This window comes from Myxine glutinosa, chromosome 5, assembly GCF_964187855.1.
Source record: "Myxine glutinosa chromosome 5, kmMyxGlut1.1, whole genome shotgun sequence".
NCBI lineage: Eukaryota > Metazoa > Chordata > Myxini > Myxiniformes > Myxinidae > Myxine > Myxine glutinosa.
The window spans coordinates 101,669,788-101,690,942 of NC_136265.1; the positions used below are offsets into that span (position 1 = coordinate 101,669,788).

At 42.7% G+C, this 21,155-nt stretch overlaps 3 protein-coding genes across 7 annotated transcripts in view; all 3 read left to right on the forward strand.

Moving 5' to 3' along the window:
* The window catches only part of LOC137413621 (uncharacterized), a 178,634-nt gene that overhangs the window by 94,542 nt on the left and 62,937 nt on the right, over positions 1-21,155 (forward strand). For 3 of the 4 annotated variants that reach the window (XM_078778432.1, XM_078778435.1, XM_078778433.1), the window contains one exon: positions 13,954-14,124. In XM_078778432.1, coding sequence (XP_078634558.1) covers positions 13,954-14,124 — 171 coding nt within the window. Of the gene's footprint in view, positions 1-13,930; positions 14,125-21,155 lie in introns of all 4 variants that reach the window. The other variant, XM_078778434.1, reaches the window with a different exon arrangement.
* Positions 1-21,155, forward strand: part of LOC137413618 (uncharacterized) — a 217,936-nt gene that overhangs the window by 94,459 nt on the left and 102,322 nt on the right. The window lies entirely within an intron of this gene.
* Positions 14,149-17,486, forward strand: LOC137413619 (uncharacterized). The gene has a single exon (XM_068099052.2). The coding sequence runs from the start codon at positions 14,193-14,195 to the stop codon at positions 14,910-14,912; it is 720 nt and encodes a 239-aa protein (XP_067955153.2). The 5' UTR covers positions 14,149-14,192; the 3' UTR covers positions 14,913-17,486.

Consider the following 21,155-nt stretch of genomic DNA (forward strand, 5'->3'; position numbering starts at 1 on the left):
GCTCCTCTGCAGTTTTTCCCACTCCGAACAGCGAGCTCCTCTCCCTTCTCCTCAGCCTCTCCACAGAACAGCGAGCTTTACTGTTTTCTGTTACCGCCCGTCCGTGGCTCCACCCTCGTCTCCCTTAATGACGCTTGCCCCTCCTCCAGGGAATGATTAGAGCTCCGCCCCCCCACACCCCCTTCTCCTGCCTGGCAGAATGTCAGCTAGCATGCCCGGTGGAAGTTTACCTGAGGTTTTACACACATTTCTTCAACTTTAATCCCTCTCTAACTTATCACAAGCATGACCCTCGTATCTTGCACATTTAAACACAACCGTAAGCTACATTTCTCCTGCTTATGTACATCGTCACATGGCTCATACTATTTCTATTGAATCCTACCTTTCCTACGGTATTCTCTAACCTACCCCAAAAATGTAACACTATGAATGAATGATCGTTTTTAAGGCCATTTTCCCCGCTAGAGCGGGGGTTAGCCTTGCGGGCCCCATGACAATCATGGTTCCCTGTTTGAGGCAATGTTTTTATGGAAATGTTAAAGAAATATTCAATAAGGAAGAGGAGTGGAGGATTTCTCCCATTTCGAATATCTTTATTTGTTGGTTTAAGTGCGGCGGGAGCATTAATGGGTGGTATTTCAGCAGCGGTAAAAACTGTAAACGAAAGGAAGGCTCAACAAAAGGCTCAAAAAGAGTTGGAAAGACATAACAAAGAGTTGGAGAAACAAATTGGTGGAAGGAAGTGGAATTGGAAGGACATTACCTTCTCTGTGCTCATTCGTTTATTCATTCTTATTCGTTCGTTCGTTCTTCGACCACGTGTTTCTCCCCCATTTCCCCAGATAGATTGTCAAATTTCAACTCGTTATTTTATCGTCCATGCGATATTGTTTGATTATAGTTAGTTTTGGTTTGAATTTCCTGTAACTCGTAATTAATTAATCGTGTTCTGCTCCTCGTGTGTGGCCTTGTAGTTGTACCCCCGTTGGTGTTTTGTTAACTTAAGCGTGTTTTGCTTGGCTCTTGGTTTTTTCCCTTCTACCCCGAACATAATACTCTGTCTAACGTTCTAAATCCCCACCCCCCCCCCCCCCCCCAAAAAAAACAAAAACATTTATTTTATTTTCTCCACGTGTACTGTTGTCTCATCCTGTATTTTCTGTCCAGGTGTGCTGTTCGCCCCGCCCCCATTATCTCCTTGCCATCCACCGTTTGCCCTGTTCACGTGACTCGTGGTGGTCCCTCTCGGCTCTCGCCCCGTTGGTATTTTTGTGCATATAAAATTGTTCACAGTTCTGTTTAAATATTATTTAAATATGTTTAACCTTTTCCCTTCTGTGTTTTATTCAGTGGTATATTACAACACGCTGTTTTTCTTCCTATTTAAAAGGCTTTTCTCAATTTCCTCTCCAACTCAGCTCTTTCACGAGCCTCGATTCAGTATACAAAAAAAAAAAAAAAAAAAAAAAAAAACTCATTCCACTTCAAAAAAACAGAAATTCAATATCTTATACGTCTCCCTCACTACATGGTCTAAATTCACATTCATTCCATCCCTCCTCCATCGTTCTGAATCGGATTGCTAACTTGAAAATCACAACAAACCCAATTTGTTATCATTGTTCGGCTTTCATTAATCATCCACTTTCTAAACTCACCTCTTGCCCCTCCCATCCAAATCCCCCCCCTTGCACCTACACTCCTAAACTACCCCCTTGCCCCTCCACTCTTAAACTCCCCCCTTGCCCCTCCACTCCTGAACTCCCCCCTTGCCCTTCCCCTCCTAAACTCCCCCTTTGCCCCTCCCCTCCTAATCCCCCCCCTTGCCCCTCCACTCCTGATCTCCCCCCTTGCCCTTCCCCTCCTAAACTCCCCCCTTGCCCCTCCCCTCCAATCTTCTGCCCCTCCCCTCCAATCTGCCCCTCCCCTCCAATCCTTCACCATCAAACCTTTCATCCTCCTCATCCTTCCCTTTCTTGGAACTCTTCTGCAACATCTGACACACTATCAACTGCTCTCCCTACCTCCCCCTCTCATCCTTCATCTTACCCTACTCCTCCCCTCCCCTGTCCTGTACCCGATGCTCCCCCTCTCTCTTCATTAACGGTATGGACCTCAAACATCCGGGGCCTTCGCTCAAACCTGACTGATCTCTCCATACAGGTTGCTTCTGACAATCCAGACTTGATCTGCTTAACAGAGACTTTCCTCCTTCAAGATGTCTCTGATTCCTTAATATCTCTTCCTGGTTACTCCCTCCTCCGGTATGATAGACCTGAGCCTCGGCCTGGTGGTGGGGTGGCTATCTTTGTCAAAAACTCTCTTCCTCACTCTCCTTGCACTGCCCTCTTTCCTCCTCACCCGCAGGAGTACCTCTGGTTACGGCTTCCTCTCCGCTCCCACCTTTTGTTCATATGTGTTCTGTACCGTCCCCCAAACAGTGATGACTCCATCTACATTTCACTGTCTGACAACATGGACCAACTTCTATCCACTCATCCCAACTCTCTCTTCCTCATATGTGGTGACTTCAACTGTCATCATGCCACCTGGTTGGGTGTGGGTTCCTCTCTCACCAGTCATGGCACCTCAGCAAAGGACTTCTGTGACTCACTGGGATTGACACAATCTGTCAATTTCCCGACCCGGATCTCAGCCAATGGAGTATCTTCTCTTCTAGACCTGGTTATGACAAACTTCCCTGCTAATGTCTGCTGCTCTTCTTCTGCTCCAATCGGTTCTTCTGATCATGTGCTTGTCAAAGTGGACATCTCTCTGGCCATTCTCAGAGAGCCTCCTCAGCGTCGACGAGTCTGGCATTTCACTCAGGCCGACTGGGACGGTCTTCAAGCAGCCATCAATCGTCTGGATTGGTCTCCCTACTCCACTGCCTCTGACATCAATTCTTCCTGGGAATTCTTCCAAAGCAAACTGATCTCTCTCATGCACAGATTTATCCCATCTCGCCTTCAATTGTCTTACCCTTCCTCCCGTCCATGGTACACTGAATCTTGTGGTGAGGCAGTTGCCCTGAAACAACTTGCCTTTGCCTCTTGGAAGGCTAATCCAACTGAAGGCAATCTCAGTTCCTTCCACCAAGCTCGGAACAAGTGTGTGTCTACCCTCAGGAGTGCCAGGAAGCACTATCTCTCCTCACTCAAGAATGAACTCTCAAACCTGTCTCCTTCCTCCAAATCCTGGTGGCGTCTGGTCAAATCCGTTTCTAGTGTTTGTTCCCCCTCCATCCCCTCCCTTACCTCAAATGGCCACAGTTGACATCGCACGTGACAAAGCCGAATGCCTCAACTCTGTGTTCGCCTCAAAATCCTTAGTCCCAAACCCATCTCTCTCTGTTCCCACCTTTCCCAGTCGAACCCAACTGCTCCTGGACTCTGTGTCCTTCTCTCCTGACAAGGTGGAGGAGTTTTTGTCAAACCTCGACTCTGATTCTGCAACTGGACCAGACGGCATCAGCCCACGGGTCCTAAAAGCCTGCTCTGCCGCTCTTTCTCACCCTCTCTCTGTTCTTTTCACCCTATCTTTTGCTCAAGGTCATCTGCCAGCATCCTGGAAATCAGCTAACATTACCGCTTTACACAAAAAAGGTGCAAAAACAGATCCTTGCAACTACAGACCAATCAGCCTGCTCCCAATTATCAGCAAAGTCATGGAATCCATCATTGCTTCGGATATGAAATCTTTCCTCTTCTCCAATGGCTTGATCTCTGATCATCAATTTGGTTTCAGACCAGGTCACTCTACTCTGGACATGCTGCTTCTGCTGTCTCAACAATGGATGGAGGTCCTCAATGCCAAACAGGAAATCAGAGCTGTCTCCCTTGACATATCACGGGCCTTTGATACGGTCTGGCACCCAGCTCTGCTCACCAAACTCTCCTCCTATGGTATGCATGGAAATCTCCATGCATGGCTTGCGGACTTCCTCTCTGGTCGTAGTCAACGTGTGGCCCTGAATGGATTTCTCTCATCTCCCCTTCCTGTTCAGGCTGGAGTTCCCCAAGGAAGTGTGCTGGGCCCTGTGCTTTTTCTTGTCTTTATAAATGATCTCTCCGACTCTCTGGAAAATCCTCTCTATCTCTTTGCTGATGACTCCACTCTCTGCCGCTCCATTCCTCTTCCCTCAGATCGGCAGTCTGCAGCCTCCTCACTCTCTGAAGACCTGGACAAAATCACAGACTGGTCAAACAAGTGGAACATGTCTTTCAATCCTGACAAATCTCACTCTCTTACTATGTCTCTCCGAAAAGATCGACTGGACAACCCTCCCATCTACTTTCTCAACAATCCTCTCCAAGAAGTTCTGTTGCTAAAGCTTTTGGGTCTCACTATCTGCCATGATCTTTCTTGGGAAAACCACATTTCCAAGCTGGCCTCCAAAGCCAGTCGCCGACTGGGCATCCTCCGTCGTGCGAAGTCCTTCCTCGGCACACCTGAGCTCCTCACCACATACAAGGCTTTCATCCGCAGCTCAATGGAATACTGTTCTCCCCTATGGGCTGGTGCTCCTGCCTCACACCTGGCTCGGCTTCACGCTGTTGAATCCAAAGCTTTCAAAATCATTGGAATCTCCCGCGATGAAGCTATCTCTGAGGGCCTTTCACTCACTCACCGCAGGCAGGTAGGTGGTCTTTCTGTCTTCTACCGACTCCTCTCCGGCCTTGCTCCCCCAGCTCTCTCTGTGCTCTGTCCCCCAAATATTCCTACAGGTCGCACAAGATCTGCCAGCAACCCTCTGATGGTTAAACTGCCGAAATCTCGGCTCTCTGCTCACCTTCACTCTTTCATTCCTCTTTTCTCCCGCCTGTGGAACAAACTCCCACACTCCCTTCAATCCCTCTCCTCCCTCCAGGTCTTTAAAACAGCTGTTCACCACCATGTCTTATCTTCCCCCATCCATAACCTTGATCTTTTCTACCCCCACTAATTCACCCCAGATCCACCTTGTTTGAAATTCCAACTTCTTTCCTGGAAATCCTGGCAGTGTCCATATGTTTATACCTCTCCCACCCCCCCCCCCCCCTTCACATGCCTCCCCCCCCAAAGCCCTCTCCCTCCCACAGATCTCTCGATGTCTCCATGTCTCTCCGTCCCTGCTCTCAAATGTTGTGTTTGTGTCCTTCCCCCTCTCTCCCCATCTTGTCTACCGCTCCCGATGTTATTTGTTTTATGTGTCTGTTTGTCTTTCTGTGTGATTAATGTTCGCTCTTTCACGAGCCTCGATCTTGTATACGAAAAAAAAAAAAAAAAAGCGGTGTAATTGTAGATTTTGCTGAAAAACTTGAGAGCGCCTACCTCATAAAGTGAGATTGTTAGTTGGAGATATGCTTTCTTCTATCGCACAGGCAGGTGTAAAACTAACGAAAAGGGGCAATGGATGATATCCTTCTCATAGATAAATGGGTATTGATAAATGGTTTAAAGAATTTGGAAAGAATACAACGTCAAAGAAAGTACTTGCTAAATATTGTTAAAAACTAAAAATTGATAATGTGGTTTTTTGTCTGAGAGATTAATTAACAAAGTTGTCTGAAATACAAAGAATATTATTATGAATTTAGAACATAATGGGAGCGGTTCTCATTGGGTTTGTTTTTATAATAGTCTTGACAAATATTATTTTGATTGCTGTGGTCTTCCACCACCTGTTTAAGTAATTAAATTCTTACAGAATGGTGTTTATCAAACATTTCAAGTCCAAAACTTCAATTCTAATTGTTGCTGTCAGTTATGTTAAATATACACTACATGACCAAAAGCATGTGGACACCCGAACATTGAACATCTCATTCCAAAATCATGGGCATTAATATGGAGTTGGTCCCCCCCCCTTTGCTGCTATAACAGCCTCCACTCTTCTGGGAAGGCTTTCCACTAGATGTTGGAACATTGCTGTGGAGATTTGCTTCCACTAAGCGACAAAAGCATTAGTGAGGTCGGGAACTGATGTTGGGCGATTAGGCCTGGCTCGCAGTCGTCCTTCCAATTAATCCCAAAGGTGTTTGATGGGGTTGAGGTCAGGGCTCTGTGCAGGCCAGTCGAATTCATCCACACCGATCTCAACAAACCATTTATGTATGGACCTCGCTTTGTGCATGGGACCATTGTCATGCTGAAACAAGAAAGGGCCTTCCCCAAACTGTTGCCACAAAGTTGGAAGCACACAATCGTCCAGAATGTCATTGTATGCTGTAGCGTTAAGATTTCCCTTCACTGGAACTAAGGGGCTTAGCCCGAACCATGAAAAACAGCCCCAGACCATTATTCCTCCTCCACCAAACTTTACAGTTCACACGATGCATTTGGGCAGGTAGCGTTTTCCTGGCATCCGCCAAACCCAGATTCGTCCGTCAGACTGCCAGATGGTGAAGCGTGATTCATCACTCCAGAGAATGCGTTTCCACTGCTCCAGAGTCCAATGGTGGCAAGCTTTACACCACTCCAGCTGACGCTTGGCATTGCGCATAGTGATCTTAGGCTTGTGTGCGGCTGCTCGGCCATGGAAACCCATTTCATGAAGCTCCTGACGAACAGTTGTTGTGCTGACGTTGCTTCCAGAGGCAGTTTGGAACTTGGTAGTGAGTGTTGCAACCGGAGACAGACGATTTTTATGCTACGCGCTTCAGCACTCGGCAGTCCTGTTTTGTGAGCTTGTGTCGCCGACCACTTCGCGGCTGAGCTGTTGTTGCTCCTAGACGTTTCCACTTCACAATAACAGCACTTATGGTTGACCGGGGCAGCTCTAGCATGGCAGAAATTTGACGAACTGACTTGTTGGAAAGGAAGCATCCTATGACGGTGCCACGTTGAAAGTCACTGAGCTCTTCAGTACGGCTCATTCTACGGCCAATGTTTGTTTGTGTATTGAGATTGCATGGCTGTGTGCTTGATTATATATATATATCTGTCAACAATACTGGTGTGTGTACCCCGGTTTAGAATAGGTACACCGTATCCCTGCGTGTGTCGTAAGAGGCGACTCAAAGGGTTGGCGTCAGGGAGGGCATCCGGCCATAAAAGCATTGCCTCAAAAATAGAACCATGACAATTTGGAGAAGATTGTCATGGGGACCGCAAGGCTAACCCCCGCTCTTGCAGGGAAAATGGCCTTAAAATGCCTGTTGTGTTGTTGTCAACAATGGGTGATGCTGAAACAGCCAAATCCACTAATTAGAAGGGGTGTCCGCAAACTTTTGATCATGTAGTGTATATTTATATAATATATTATTTCTACTCAACAATAATGAAACTTTTTATGATATGTTTAATCTAATATAAATGACCTATGTTGGAAAGATGGCTTGACTCTGCCCTTGGTGTAACCAATGAGTTGGATGTTGATTTATCAAATTATTATACAAAGGCACAGACTGAACGAAAGAAATATAATATAACAAAAAATATTAATATGAAAAATACTTATAAATTAATCAATTATCCAAGCGCAACAGATGCGAATGACTTAATGAGGTTTAATGATTTAACAGAATATATACTTAAAGAAAATAGCATGTTTTTTTTTTTTAACAAGTAATCACAACACTCGGTCCTCCAAACCATAATACACCTTTCCTTATTAAATTCAATTATCTGATGAGTATTGAATTTTTATAAAGAAGGACATATAGTTAATATGAGAATAAATAAATGGGGGTATAATATGTTTAACTTCGGGTATAATTGGTCTTTTTCAAAAAACCTGCAAGACCTTCACGATTTAAATCAGTCTTGTAAAGAAGAATATTATTATCCAAGAATATTATCCGCTTGGTGGAGATGAGGATATGTGTGTAAGCACAATTAGCAAACAACAAATACATGAATTTCAAGAATGGAAAATTATATGATGGCGAAGTGATAGTTTACATGACAAAGATGGAAGGAAATTGGATAAATATACAAAGCCAGGGAATATTAACCGATTTAATAGCAGGAAGATGGGGGTTTAGGGGGGTATTAGGTTTTCTGAAACTTAACCTGTCTAAATGGTAATATCTCTTATATTTCTGAAACTCAAATTCTTTTATACACATAAATGACAGCAAGAAGGCCACAAGAAAATTATATTTTTTGTATTCAAGGATGCAAGAAAAGGGTGCTAGATATTACATTCATTATTATGAATTGGAACATAGCCATGGGAATTTTTTAATTAAGAACTGGCCTTGTATTGATATTGCTAAACCTACAAATGGAGATTTAATTAGAATATTAAATAAAAATCAACTTCTAAAAGTGATGAAATATAAAACTGTTTTAGAAATCATCAACAAATCTTATTGGTTTCCTATTATGAGAAAAATAATGATGTATATCACCGAATCCAGATTAATTTATGTTTGATATTCTACAGGAAGATAGTTCAACGGTACCAAGAGATGAGGAAGGAGTTGAACAAGAGGGAGAAAGAGAGAGGGAAGAGAGGGAGAAAAGAGAGACGGAAGAGAGGGAGAAAAGAGAAAGGGAAGAGAGGGAGAAAAGAGAAAGGGAAGAGAGGGAGGAAAAATGTAAAAATATGGATATTAATGAGATTAGAAAAATATTGGAGGTATTACATACAATAAATCAAACTCAACGCACAGAAGAGGAAAGAAATAATTAAAAAGTCTAATGAAAATATATTACTTTCAAGAATGACTTCAATTTCGGGGAGGAGATATAAACGAGAAGGTGGAGATGAGGAATAAGGGAAAGATTATGTAGTTGATGATGCTGGTGTTATTGACTTTGGATAAAGTTTTACGTTTATTTTTTTCCTAAATAAATGGAGGAGATAGTGAAGGCATTTCTAAGGATACTTTATGTTTATAGATTGAGATTAAAATGTATATGTTGGAAACTAAAAAGGTTTTCGCACCCTGTGCGATTTTTTTTTTTTTCTCATAAATAAATACAATGACGATCATTTATTGTCTCAAATATCAAAATAAAACCGATAATAAAAATATCTGACATGTGAAAAGTAAAAATAATAGGGTTATACAACAGGGCATATGTTCAGTGTGTGGTAAGAAAAAGAGTAAATTCTTCTCCAAACAAAAACGTGGGGTAGACATACACAATTTTTTATCTGGAAGCAGATTTACAACAACTGGTATTCCGGGGGAATTGCATCTGCCGGGGTATTCTTTCTGTGGTCTGGGAACAAACTTTGATAAAAGATTAGATTAGGCGAACAATCCTAAACCCTGGTTTAAACCTCGAAATAGGGTTGATGAAGTTTGTATGATGCACGATGTTGATTTTGGGAATAGCACGACGTTGGATGAAAAGCACGAAGCCGACAGAGAAATGTTGTATAATTTTTCTTTAACACAAAATCCAACGTTGAGAGAGAAAGTTGATAGGTTTATCATGAAGAAGATGACAAGCGCCAAATTGAGACTTGGGCTTGGTTTTCCAAAAAAAAACTTTTAAACACGAATGATGTCATTAATATTGAAGCGTCTTTACCTAATATACTTTTAGCTCGTGAATTACATAAACCAATAATCACAAAGTTTAAAAGAAGGATGGTTTATTCCAAAGGAGTTGATTACATCTGGCCCGCTGACTTAATTGAACTCAATAATGATAAGCGATGAAGTATGCTTTCACCATTATTGATTTGAGGATCCATGGAAACTTATGATGCTCTGGTATCCAAGGAAACCTCCGCGCATGGCTTGCGGACTTCCTCTCCGGTCACAGTCAAAGTGTGGCCCTGAATGGAATTCTCTCATCTCCTCTTTTTGTCCAGGCTGGAGTTCCTCAGGGCAGTGTGCTGTACCCTGTGCTTTTTCTAGTCTTCATTAATGATCTCTCCGACTCTGGAAATCCTCTCCGTCACTTAGCTGATGACTCCACTCTCTGCCGCTCCATATCTCAACCCTCAGATCGGCAGGCAGCAGCCTCTTCACTCTCTGCAGACCTGGAAAAAAAAAATCAAAAACTGGTCAAATGTGTGGAACATGTCTTTCAATCCTGACAAATCTCACACCGTCACTTTGTCTCTCCGAAAAGACCGACTGGAAAACCCTCCCATCTACTTTCTCAACAATCCTCTTCAAGAAGTTCTGTCACTCAAGCTTTTGGGTCTCACTATCTGCCATGATCTTTCGTGGGAAAACCACATTTCCAAGCTGGCCTCCAAAGCCAGTCGCCGACTGGGCATCCTCATTCGTGCGAAGTCCTTCTTCAGCACACCTGAGCTCCTCACCACATACAAAGCTTTTATCCACAGCTCAATGAAATACTGTTCTCCCCTCTGTGCTGGTGCTCCTCCCTCACACCTAGCTCGGCTTCACGCTGTAGAAACCAAAGCTTTCAGAATCATTGGAATCTTCCGCGATGAAGCTGATTCTGAGGGCCTTTCACTCGCTCACCGCAGGCAGGTTGGTGGTCTTTCTGTCTTCGACCGACTGCTCTCCAGCCTAACTCCCCCAACTCTGTCTGTGCTCTGTCCCCCAAATATTCCTTCAGGATGCACATGAACTGCCAGCAACCCTCTTTTGGTGAAACTGCCAAAATCAAGACTCTCTGCTCACCGTCACTCTTTCATTTCTCTTTTTCCCTGCCTCTGGGACAAACTCACACACGCTCTTCAATGCCACTCCTCCCTCCATGTCTTTAAAACAGCTGTTCACCACCATCTCTTATTGAAAAAAGTGACATGTTGGAGCCATTGCCAAACTCACTTGTGGTAAATAAGAGTAAAATGTATCCAAGAGTCGCAGTATATATCAGTTGGTTGCATGTTCACGATTCAACTCGAGACTTTGGTTTGATTACTGAAGGAACAAATCTGATAACGGCTGTCACTGATGCACTGTCAGCGTATAGGGGCATTTCGGAACATGCTGTCACATTTGAATTGCCTTTTTATGTGTTGGTAATCTGGTAACTTTGTGTACTTGGGGTGAGCAATGATCCCAAGAATGGTGAGGAAATATGACGTTTGGATATGCATGGAATTGCAATAGTTTTTCGCAGGTGTTTCTCTGTGCATGTGTTGGCACTCCGCTCTAATTGCCAAGGTCTCTCTCTGGACTCAAGGACATTGTTTTTTTAGCTCATTGGTGTTCTCTGTGGATGCAGTCAGCATTTTCCTCAAAGAATCCTTTATGGCTGGAAGGATAGCCTCGAGGTGTGCACACTGGGCTCTGAACTGTCTAGCCTTTGTTTGAATATCAGCCCAGCAACAATCTGCCATCCTAGTTTTACCCTTGCCAGAAGAGAGGGCATTGCATTTGGGTCTGTTTGATTGTCTGTCTGTCTGTTTGTTTGTCCGCACAGAAGGTGAGTGTGCTTTTCTCTGCAACCGTTGGTCCGATTGACACCAAATTTTTTTTACCATAGGAGCATCTCCTCCTGTAGAATTTTTAATGACAATTATGATGTCATGTCATGGGGTACGGGCACCATCTTGGAAAAATTGAAACACGTTGCTCCTCTATAGCTCCGAAACCGCTCCATGGAAAAAATTGAAACTTGGGTCATTATCAAGTACTCCCCATGGGGAACAAGATATGTTAATGATGATGTCATCGGTGCCTTCATTGTGACATCATAATTCGACAAGTACAGTCGTGGCCAAAAATATTGGCACCCTGCACTTTTTTCAAATAATGCACCATTTCTTCCACAAAATTGTTGAAATTAAGAAATATTTTGGTATCCACATGTGTATTTCCTTGGTTTGCAGTGGAACAAAACAAAAAAATGTGAAAAAATTATTAAATCTTAGCTTATTCCTCACAGAAATCCTAAAATAGCCTGGACAATATTATTGGCACCTTTTAGAAGTTGTTAGATATAATTAGATTTAAAGCAAGTGATTCTCCTTTACTTTGGAATTGAACTCACGTGTGGTGAGTTACAGGTGCTTGCAATATAAAAATCACTCATTCAACCAGTTTGAATAGAGAAAATGAGTCATTCTGCTGTTTTGTGTCACTGTGTGTGCATGACATGTGTGTGCATTCACATGTGTGTGAATGAGCATGGAGAAAAGAAAGAAAACCAGAGAATTGTCTGAGGAGGTCAGACACAAGATTGTAGCCAAGCATGTACAATCTCAAGGCTACAAGTTCATCTCCGGAGATCTTGATGTGCCTGTGTCCACCGTACGCAATGTTATCAGTAGGTTTAAAGCCCATGGCACTGTGGCCAACCTCCCTGGACGTGGCCACAAGAGAAGACTTGATTGAAAATTGCAGTGAAGGATTGTTCGAATGGTGGAGAAAGCACCTCGATCAACTGCCAAACAGATTCAAGCTGGTCTTCAGACACAAGATATGACAGTTTCAACTCAAACCATCTGTTGCCAACTTGATGAAAGGGGTTTCTATGGAGGAGAATCTCCAGGAGGAGATTAGAGCTTTTTTGGTAAAGCACATCATCTCTATGTTTACAGAAAACAAAATGAAGCCTTCAAAGAAAAGAACACCTTCCCTACACTCAAACATGGAGGAGGTTCAGTGATATTTTTGGGTTGCTGTGCTGCCACTGGCACTGGGTGCCTTAAATGTGTTCATGGCATCATGAAATCAGGAGATTACGAAGGCATTTTGGAGTGCAATGTTGAACCCAGTGTCAGAAAACTGGATCTCCGTTGAAGGTCATGGGTCTTGCAGCAGGGAAATGACCCCAAACACACTTCAAAAAGCACCCAGGAATGGTTCAAGACAAAACGCTGAACTGTTCTGAAGTAGTCACCAATGAGTCCAGATCTAAATCCCATTGAACACCTGTGGGGAGATCTGAAAACAGCAGTTGGGAGAAGGCACCCTTCAAATCTGGGAGAACTGGAGCAGTTTGCACAAGAAGAGTGGGCCAAACTGCCAGTAGCGAGGTGTAGGAAGCTCATTCATGGCTGTAGGAAGCGCTTGACTGCAGTTATTTTGTCCAAAGACCGTGCTACCAAATATTAAGTCAAGGGTGGCAATAACTTTGTCAATGCCATTTCTTTTTATTTTCTGATTTAAAAGGATATATTAAGTTCTTAATCAAAAACAAAGGTTCTGTAATATGAACAGCAAAATAAAGAATTGTGGAGACCAAATACTTTTGTCAATTTCAACTTATTTTTAGAGAAAATTGTAAGTTATTTGAAATGTTTTGGCCTCGACTGTTTCATGCTTCATCCGATCAGCATTAATTTTTTTTTTCTCTGCAACAGTTGGTCCAATTGACACAACATTTTACCATAAGAGGGGTGCTCCCTCCTGTAGAATATTTTATTGATAATTATGATGTCATAGGTACGTGGCACGGGTGCCATCATGGAAAAACAGAAAAACGCTGCACCTATATATCTACAAAACCACTCCATGGAAAAAAAAAAAAAATCAAACGTGGATCATTGTAAAGAGCTCCACATGGGGAATAAGTGTTGTTAACGCTGACGTGATTGGTGCCTTAATTATGACGTCATAATTCAACAGGGTCAACGCTTAGTCTGATCAGTTTGAAATTTCTTGAGCGTAATCTACGCAACAATTATCTTAGAGAATGTAAATTTATGATGTCAGTGCTCACGTGGTTTGGCAGCCATATTGGATCAAAGAAAAAAAATGTTCAAAAACAGAAGAGTTGGCTCGACCCAAGTTGACTGCACAGAGTAAGTATTCTATGAATACCATCTAGTTTACTTAAGCAGTTTGTTACATGGGCATTTCTAAAAGTTGTTAATTTTAGAATAATAAACACGTGACCTGATGATAATTTTATGAATTAACCTCAAGGAAGAATATCATGAGAAAACCATTGGAAAAAAACAACCTTTTGTACAATCCTGCATGTTTACTTCAAGAATATATTTTTGCTTTTCTGCAGTGGAACAAATACATACATACATGTTAGACTTGGGGTACGTTTGTCAGAATGATATTATGGGTATTGATCAGAATCTGATTTTTTTTTTTCACAGGTCATATGATGTTGTATTTACAGGTGAATCCACTGAATATATAAGGGAGACTGCACCTTCTTTTATGAACAGCGCAGACACATGCCCGCAGGACTCCCCAAATGAAACCAACAGGAATTTTTACGAACAAGGAAAACTGAAGGAGGAAATGTTTGCAGAGAAGAATTTTCACAAGGCTCACAACGGAAAGAAAGGTGAACATCCATGCAAATGCACAAAATGTGGAAAACCTTTTAATCGGTCATCCAGCCTTAAAATACATATGAGATTTCACAGCGGAGAACGACCGTACAAATGCACAAATTGTGGAAAATCTTTTAATCGATCATCCACCCTTAAATCACATGTGATAATTCACAATGGTGAACGCCCATACAAATGCACAACTTGTGGAAAATCATTCAGCCATTCATCCACCCTAAGAACACACATGGCAATTCACAATGGAGAACGCTCATATAAATGCACAAGTTGTGGGAAATCCTTCAATCATTCATCGACCCTTAAGGCCCACATGAGAATTCACAATGGTGAACGTCCATACAAATGCATAATTTGTGGAAAATCTTTCAATCGATCATCTAACTTTAAAAGGCACATGAGAATTCACAATGGTGAATGCCAATGTAAATGTACAATTTGTGGAAAATCTTTCAGTCGATCAACTGACCTGAAAACGCACATGAGAATTCACAATGGTGAATGCCCATATGAATGCACAATTTGTGGGAAATCTTTTAGTCGATCATCCAACCTTAAAACACACATGAGAGTTCACAATGGTGAATGCCCATACGAATGCACAATTTGTGGGAAATCTTTCATTCATCCATCCACCCTTGAAATACACATGAGAATTCATAATGGAGAACGCCCGTACAAATGCTCAATTTGTGGAAAATGTTGCAATCAGTCATCCAACCTTACCACACACATGAGAATACACAATACAGAACGTTCTTACAAAAAATGCACAATTTGAGGAGAATCATTCATTCACTTGTGCAACCTCAAAAGACATTTGAGAATTCACAATGGAGAACGCCCATAAAAAATGTACATTGTGTGAAAAGCTTTTTATTTGGTCCTTTAAGTGGAAAACAAATAACAATTCACAATGGGGAGAAAGATTTTATTACAAACAAGTAGAATGCCCACATAATTGCAAAACTTGTGGGACAGAAAAAAACAAAACAAAAAAAAAACCACCTTTAGAGGCCATTTTGCCCCGCAAAGTGGGGGTTGGCCTTTTTCGGGCACCGTGGTTGTTGTTTTTGTTGGTCCCCTTTTTGAAGCAATGTTTTACGGCCGGATGCCCTTCCTGCCGCCAACCCTTTTTGTCGCCTTTTACGACAAACAGGGAATTACCAGTGAACTGGTACTCAATTAGCCGACCTCGGAAGGATGACAGGCTGAGTCAACCCCCCTGGCGTTAATTCAGCGATCGACCGGGATTCGAACCCAGGATCCTAGGATCCTAAGCTGGCACCCTAGCCGCTGGCCCAACACCAGGCTACACCTGTGGGGCAGAAATGATGAATGAAAATGATGAATGAGGATCTTCCACAATTTTTGCATTTGTAATGATGTTCTCTTTCTTCGTAAACCACAAACCACTCCATGTATAACAACATAATCTCAGACTAGAACGAATTTCTTAACCTGCCTTTTTGCTTCATGTGCATGGGGTAACAACATCATCTCTGGCAATAGACTACAAACACACAATTTGTAGATAATCTTTTAATTTGTCATCCCCCCCTGAAAACGCACGTGAAAATTCACAAGGCTCAGTCGACTGTCGAATGAGATTTGTACACGAGCAAGAAAACGACATATCAGAAAAAATCCATTTCGCAACAAACTTCCAAAAATAGGTGCAAGTGCAGGATACTACACAGGAAAACGAAACGGAAGCAAATACAGCACCAATGATTGCAAAGAAGAAAAAGGAAAACTACAAGAATAAATATCAGCAGATATACTGTACTGTGACAAATGGTAGAATGAAAAAAGAGCTTGAAGGAAAATGGATTGACAAGGAAAGCTCATTGGAATGGCAAGGAAGAGGTCAAATTCATTGGAATGGAGAACGTTGTCTGTCATCACAAATGCTCAAGACCAGGGGCACTACACTTATGGCTTTAAGAAAATGGTGGGATTGACCCAATTGGACAAATGCTCGTTTTGTGGAGAAGAAATGGAAAGTACCAGTCACCTCCTTTCGGGATGTAAAAAAAATTCATGTCGGAATAGTTGTACACAGAAAGACATGACACCGTCTTTAGAGTAATCCACTGGCACATCTGTAAATATTTCAACATTCCGGTCCCAGAACAATCATAGAAACACAAACCAAAATTAATCCTTGAAAATGAACAAAGAGTGCTTACGCATGACAAGGTGATCCCATCAAGTGTAGACATTACAGGTGGAGCATTGCGTCCGGACATAGTGCTCAAACACAAAAAGGAAAACGCAGCACTATTGATTGAGGTTTCGTTCCCAATGACTTTCGACTCAATGCTTCAGAAACCAAGAAAATGCTCAAATACCAGGATATGAAAAATTAGGTCAAGAGTTCTTAGAAATTTAAGAAAGCTGAAATTTTACCAGTGATAATCAGAGCAAGAAGGATGATCAAGAAAACCCTTACTGAGTACTTAAAATGCATTCTGGGGAATATCACTACAAACTTACAAGTGGAAGCTGTCAGAGGTTCAGTAAAGATTCAAAAAAGAGCCCTTGGAACAAGGCTATGAGAATGGAGTTTCACAATCCTTCACAAGTCCTCACTGAACGAATAATGACAAAGTAAATGATAAAATAATAAAGCAAAAAAATAATTATCCTTTACCGAAAAAGGAGGTGGAGATTTTGAGTTCTGGGAGAACTTCCTCCCACCTGCTAATACCCGCATATGGAGATAACAACCAACAAGAGACAAAGGAGATTGCAAACAAAGAGAATGTCCATACAAATGCAAAAATTGTGGTAAATCCTTCATCAAATAATGCGAGCCCCGAACACACGATATAATGTCCACACCAATGCAAAATTTGAGGAAAATCTTTCACTCAATCATCCAACATTATTACACACATGAGAAGTAACAAGGAGAAAAAGACATAAAATGCCATCCAAATAGCCCCCGTGGTTTTAGTAATATGGCTGTGCGGAGTTAAAGGCCGCCAGTCGGAAATCTTTGGTCGGGTTACAAAACAAAATCTTCTGCATATGTATACTCTTATGTACTGTCTTTGTGCCAAGTTTGCACAAAATATATCCATGCATGTCCGAGAAATGGTTGGGAACACGTTTAAGTAATACAATGGCCACCAGTCGGCTATCTTGCATTTGATGTCAAAACAAAATGGAGTGCATATGTAAGCCATCTTTCATTATGCGTGTGCCAAGTTTGAATGAGATTGGTAAATGCATGTCCGAGAAATGGTTGAGGACGTGTTCAACACTGGGTTTTTTACAAGTAAAATGGCCGCTGGTCTATCAGCCGGCCATCTTTGTTTAGATCGCAAAATAAAGTGAGATGCACATGGATGCCATCATGCACTGTGAGTGTGACACATCTGAACAAAATCGGACCATGCATATCCGAGAAATTGTTGGGGACAGGTTTGTTGTTTTTTTTTGCTTGTATACAGAGTCGAGTCTCGTGTAAGAGCTTGAAGAGCACACATAAAACATACAATAAAGGGAGCGGGACACAAGAGGGGGGGGGGGGGGGGGAGAGAGAGGAAAGCATACCAGCACAACAGCAGAGAACAGGGACAACGGAAGATCTGTGGGAGGGAGAGGGCTTGGGGGGAGGGGGCATGGGAAGGGGGGGGGGGTGGGAGAGGTATGAAACACATGGACACTGTCAGAACTTCCAGGAAAGAGAGAAGTCGGTATTTAAAAAAAAAAAAGAAGTAGATCTGGGGTGAATTAAGGGGGGTAGAAGAGATCAAGGTTTTGGATAGGGGAAGATAAAAGATGGTGGTGAACAGCTGTTTTAAAGACCTGGAGGGAGGAGTGGGATTGAAGAGAGTGTGGGAGTTTGTTCCAGAGGTGGGAATAAAGAGGAATGAAAGAGTGAAGGTGAGCAGAGTCTTGATTTTGGCAATTTCACCAGAAGAGGGTTTCTGGTAGATTTCGTGCGACCTGTAGGAATATTTGGGGGACAGAGCACCGATGGAGCTGGGGGAGCAAGGCCGGAGAGGAGTCGGTAGAAGATTTATCACGAGACTTTGGTTTGATTACTGAAGAAACAAATCTGATAACGGCTGTCACTCTGATGCACTGTCAGCGTATAGGGATAGGGGCATTTCGGAACATGCTGTCACATTTGAATTGCCTTTTTATGTGTTGGTAATCTGGTAACTTTGTGTACTCGGGGTGAGCAATAATCCCAAGAATGGTGAGGAAATTTGATATTTGGATAAGCATGGAATTGCAATAGTTTTTCACAGGTAGGTAATTCTCTGGACACCTGGTGGCACTCCGCTCTACTTGCCATGGTCTCTCTAGACACAAGGGCATTGGTTGTCTGGCTCTCTGATGTTCTCCATGCATGTAATCAGCATTTTCTTCCAATCACCATCCTTTAGGGCTGGAAGGATAGCCTAGAGGTGTGCACACGGGGCTATGAACTGTCTAACCTTTGTTTGAATATCAGCCCAGCTACAACCTGTCATCCTGTTTTTACCCTTGCCAGAAGAGAGGGAATTGCATTTGGATCCGTTTGATTGTCTGTCTGTCTGTCTGTCTGTCTGTTTGTTTGTCTGCACAGAAGGTGAGTATGCTTTTCTCTGAAACCGTTGGTCCGATTGACACGAAATTTTTTGCAATAGGAACACCTCCTGTAGAATTTTTAATGACAATTATGTCATCATGTCACGGGGTACGGGCGCCATCTTGGAAAAATCGAAACACGTTGCTCCTCTAAATCTCCAAAACCGCTCCATGGAAAAAATTGGCTGTCTGTCTGTTTGACCGCACAGAACGTGATTATGATTTTCTCTGCAACCGTTGGTCCGATTGTGAAGAAATGTTCACCATTGAAGCGCATCCTCCTGTAGAATATTTTAATGATAATTATGATGTCATAGGTCACGTGGTAATGGTGCCATCTTGGAAAAAATCATGAAAGACTTTGCACCTTCATATCTCCGAAACCACTCCATGAAGAAAAATTCAAACATGGCTCATTGCCAAGTACTCCTCACAGGGAACAACATATATTCATGATGATGTCATCAGTGCCTTTATTATGACATCATAATTGGGCAAGTAGAACTCTTGATCTGTTAAGTTTGAAATTTATTGAGCATGATCGACGCAAAAATGTATGGGTGAATATGAATCTACGTCGTTGATAAACCACACAAACACAGCAGCTAATAAACACCACACAAACACGTCCTGGCGAGGCTCTGCCATCTCTGATTGCTCTTTCTTCTTTCACATCCAGAGGGATACATTAATATGTGCACCATCTCTTGGATGGAGGTTAAATTTCCCAATGGCCTGGTTGGGAAATTTAATTTTTCCAAAAATAAATAAGTTTCCCAAATTTCCCAACAACCGTACAATGGTTCATCGGGTGTCTTGGCTGTTGGCATTAGTTGGTGGACGTTAAATATACAGACTTGGCATTTAATATGGAATATTTTTTTTGTGGGGGTGAACTTACTTTTCAAGATGTCTTCGAACCAAAAGTTCATTGGAATTATGTTGAAATTATTCTAGATTTTGTTAATGTGACCTTTAAAAGAAACAAAAACCACATTTGACATTTCGAAACAAATAAATTGATCCTTGAAAGTGATGTAAACTGTTATCGAACTCAATTCACGGACAGTACTGTGCTAAACTTCTGTACGTTTTCCAGAAGTATCTCTTTATTTTGCACATTAGCCACATTTTTTTTAACAAAAACAAAAGTTAAATTACGACTGGGATTACGGACAGTAAAATTACAGTTCAGTACTTCGTGTAACCCCCACGAGCATTCAGGAGAGCACGTACACGTTGAGGCATGCTGTTCACGAGATTTGCCAAGGTTTGGACAGGAATCGCTAGCCATGCAGTGACAATAGCCTGCTACAATTCACGCACAGAGGCAGGCTGCTGGTCCAAGTTGTCGATTTGACGCGTTAATTCTGCCCACAAGTTCTCTATTGGATTCCTATCCGGGGACATGGCAGGCCACTCCATTTGCTCTACACCATGGTCAGCAAGAAAGTGTTGGATCATGCGAGCACGATGAGGCCGTGCATTGTCATCTTGGAAGACAAAGTTTCCTCGAAAGGCTGCATGAGCAAATGGAAGCAATGTTTCTTCCAGAATGGCCCTGTACTTGAACTGGTTCAGGTTTCCATTCAGAACAACCAGGTCAGTTTTGCCCCCTGCATGAAAAGCAGCCCAAACGGTCACCCACCACCTCCAGCTTGGACTCTTGGCACTATACAATCTTTCTTGTGGGCTTCATGCACTTGTCTGCGCACTCGGACGCGGCCATCTTGACGATAGACCAGAAATCTAGACTCGTCACTGAAGATCACGTGATTCCAGTGTCCTGGCTGCCATTGACGGTGCTCTCTGGCCCACTGCAATCGGCGCTGGTGGTGTTGTCTGGTCAGGCGTGGCTTTCTCAGGGGACGCCTGGCATGATAGCTTGCTTGAACCAGTCGTTGGTTGACTAGCCTTCTGGATACAGGCACATTTGTCAGTTGCTGCCACTCAGCTCTAAGCCGATTCGCTGACTTGGTACGGCCATTGCGGACTAACCGGTGCAGCTGGCGATCATCCCTCCTTGTGGTTCTGCGGGGACGTCCTGGCCTCGGTATTGGAGTAGGGTCACCCCTCTGAGCATTTTGTTTCAGGATCTTTGACACCTGACCTTGAGTGATGCCATACTGCCGAGCAATAGCACGCTCTTTCATGCCGTAATTTCGTAAAGCCACCACTCCATGACAAACAGCATTGTCGAGTTGACGGACCATCTCCAGAGGAAGCGGCAATAACTTTTGGAGACGTGCAGCAGTTGTTTTCCACTAATACAGAACGCAACAACCCTTGTATACCCGAATGTGAAGCCAATCATCAAATGCACCTGTCCGTACATTTTGCCACGCCACCTGTGATATAATCCTGTTGTTGACTTCTTGCTGCGACAGACAATCAGTGACATGGTTCTTTTAACAAATAAATCACCAAAGTGTAA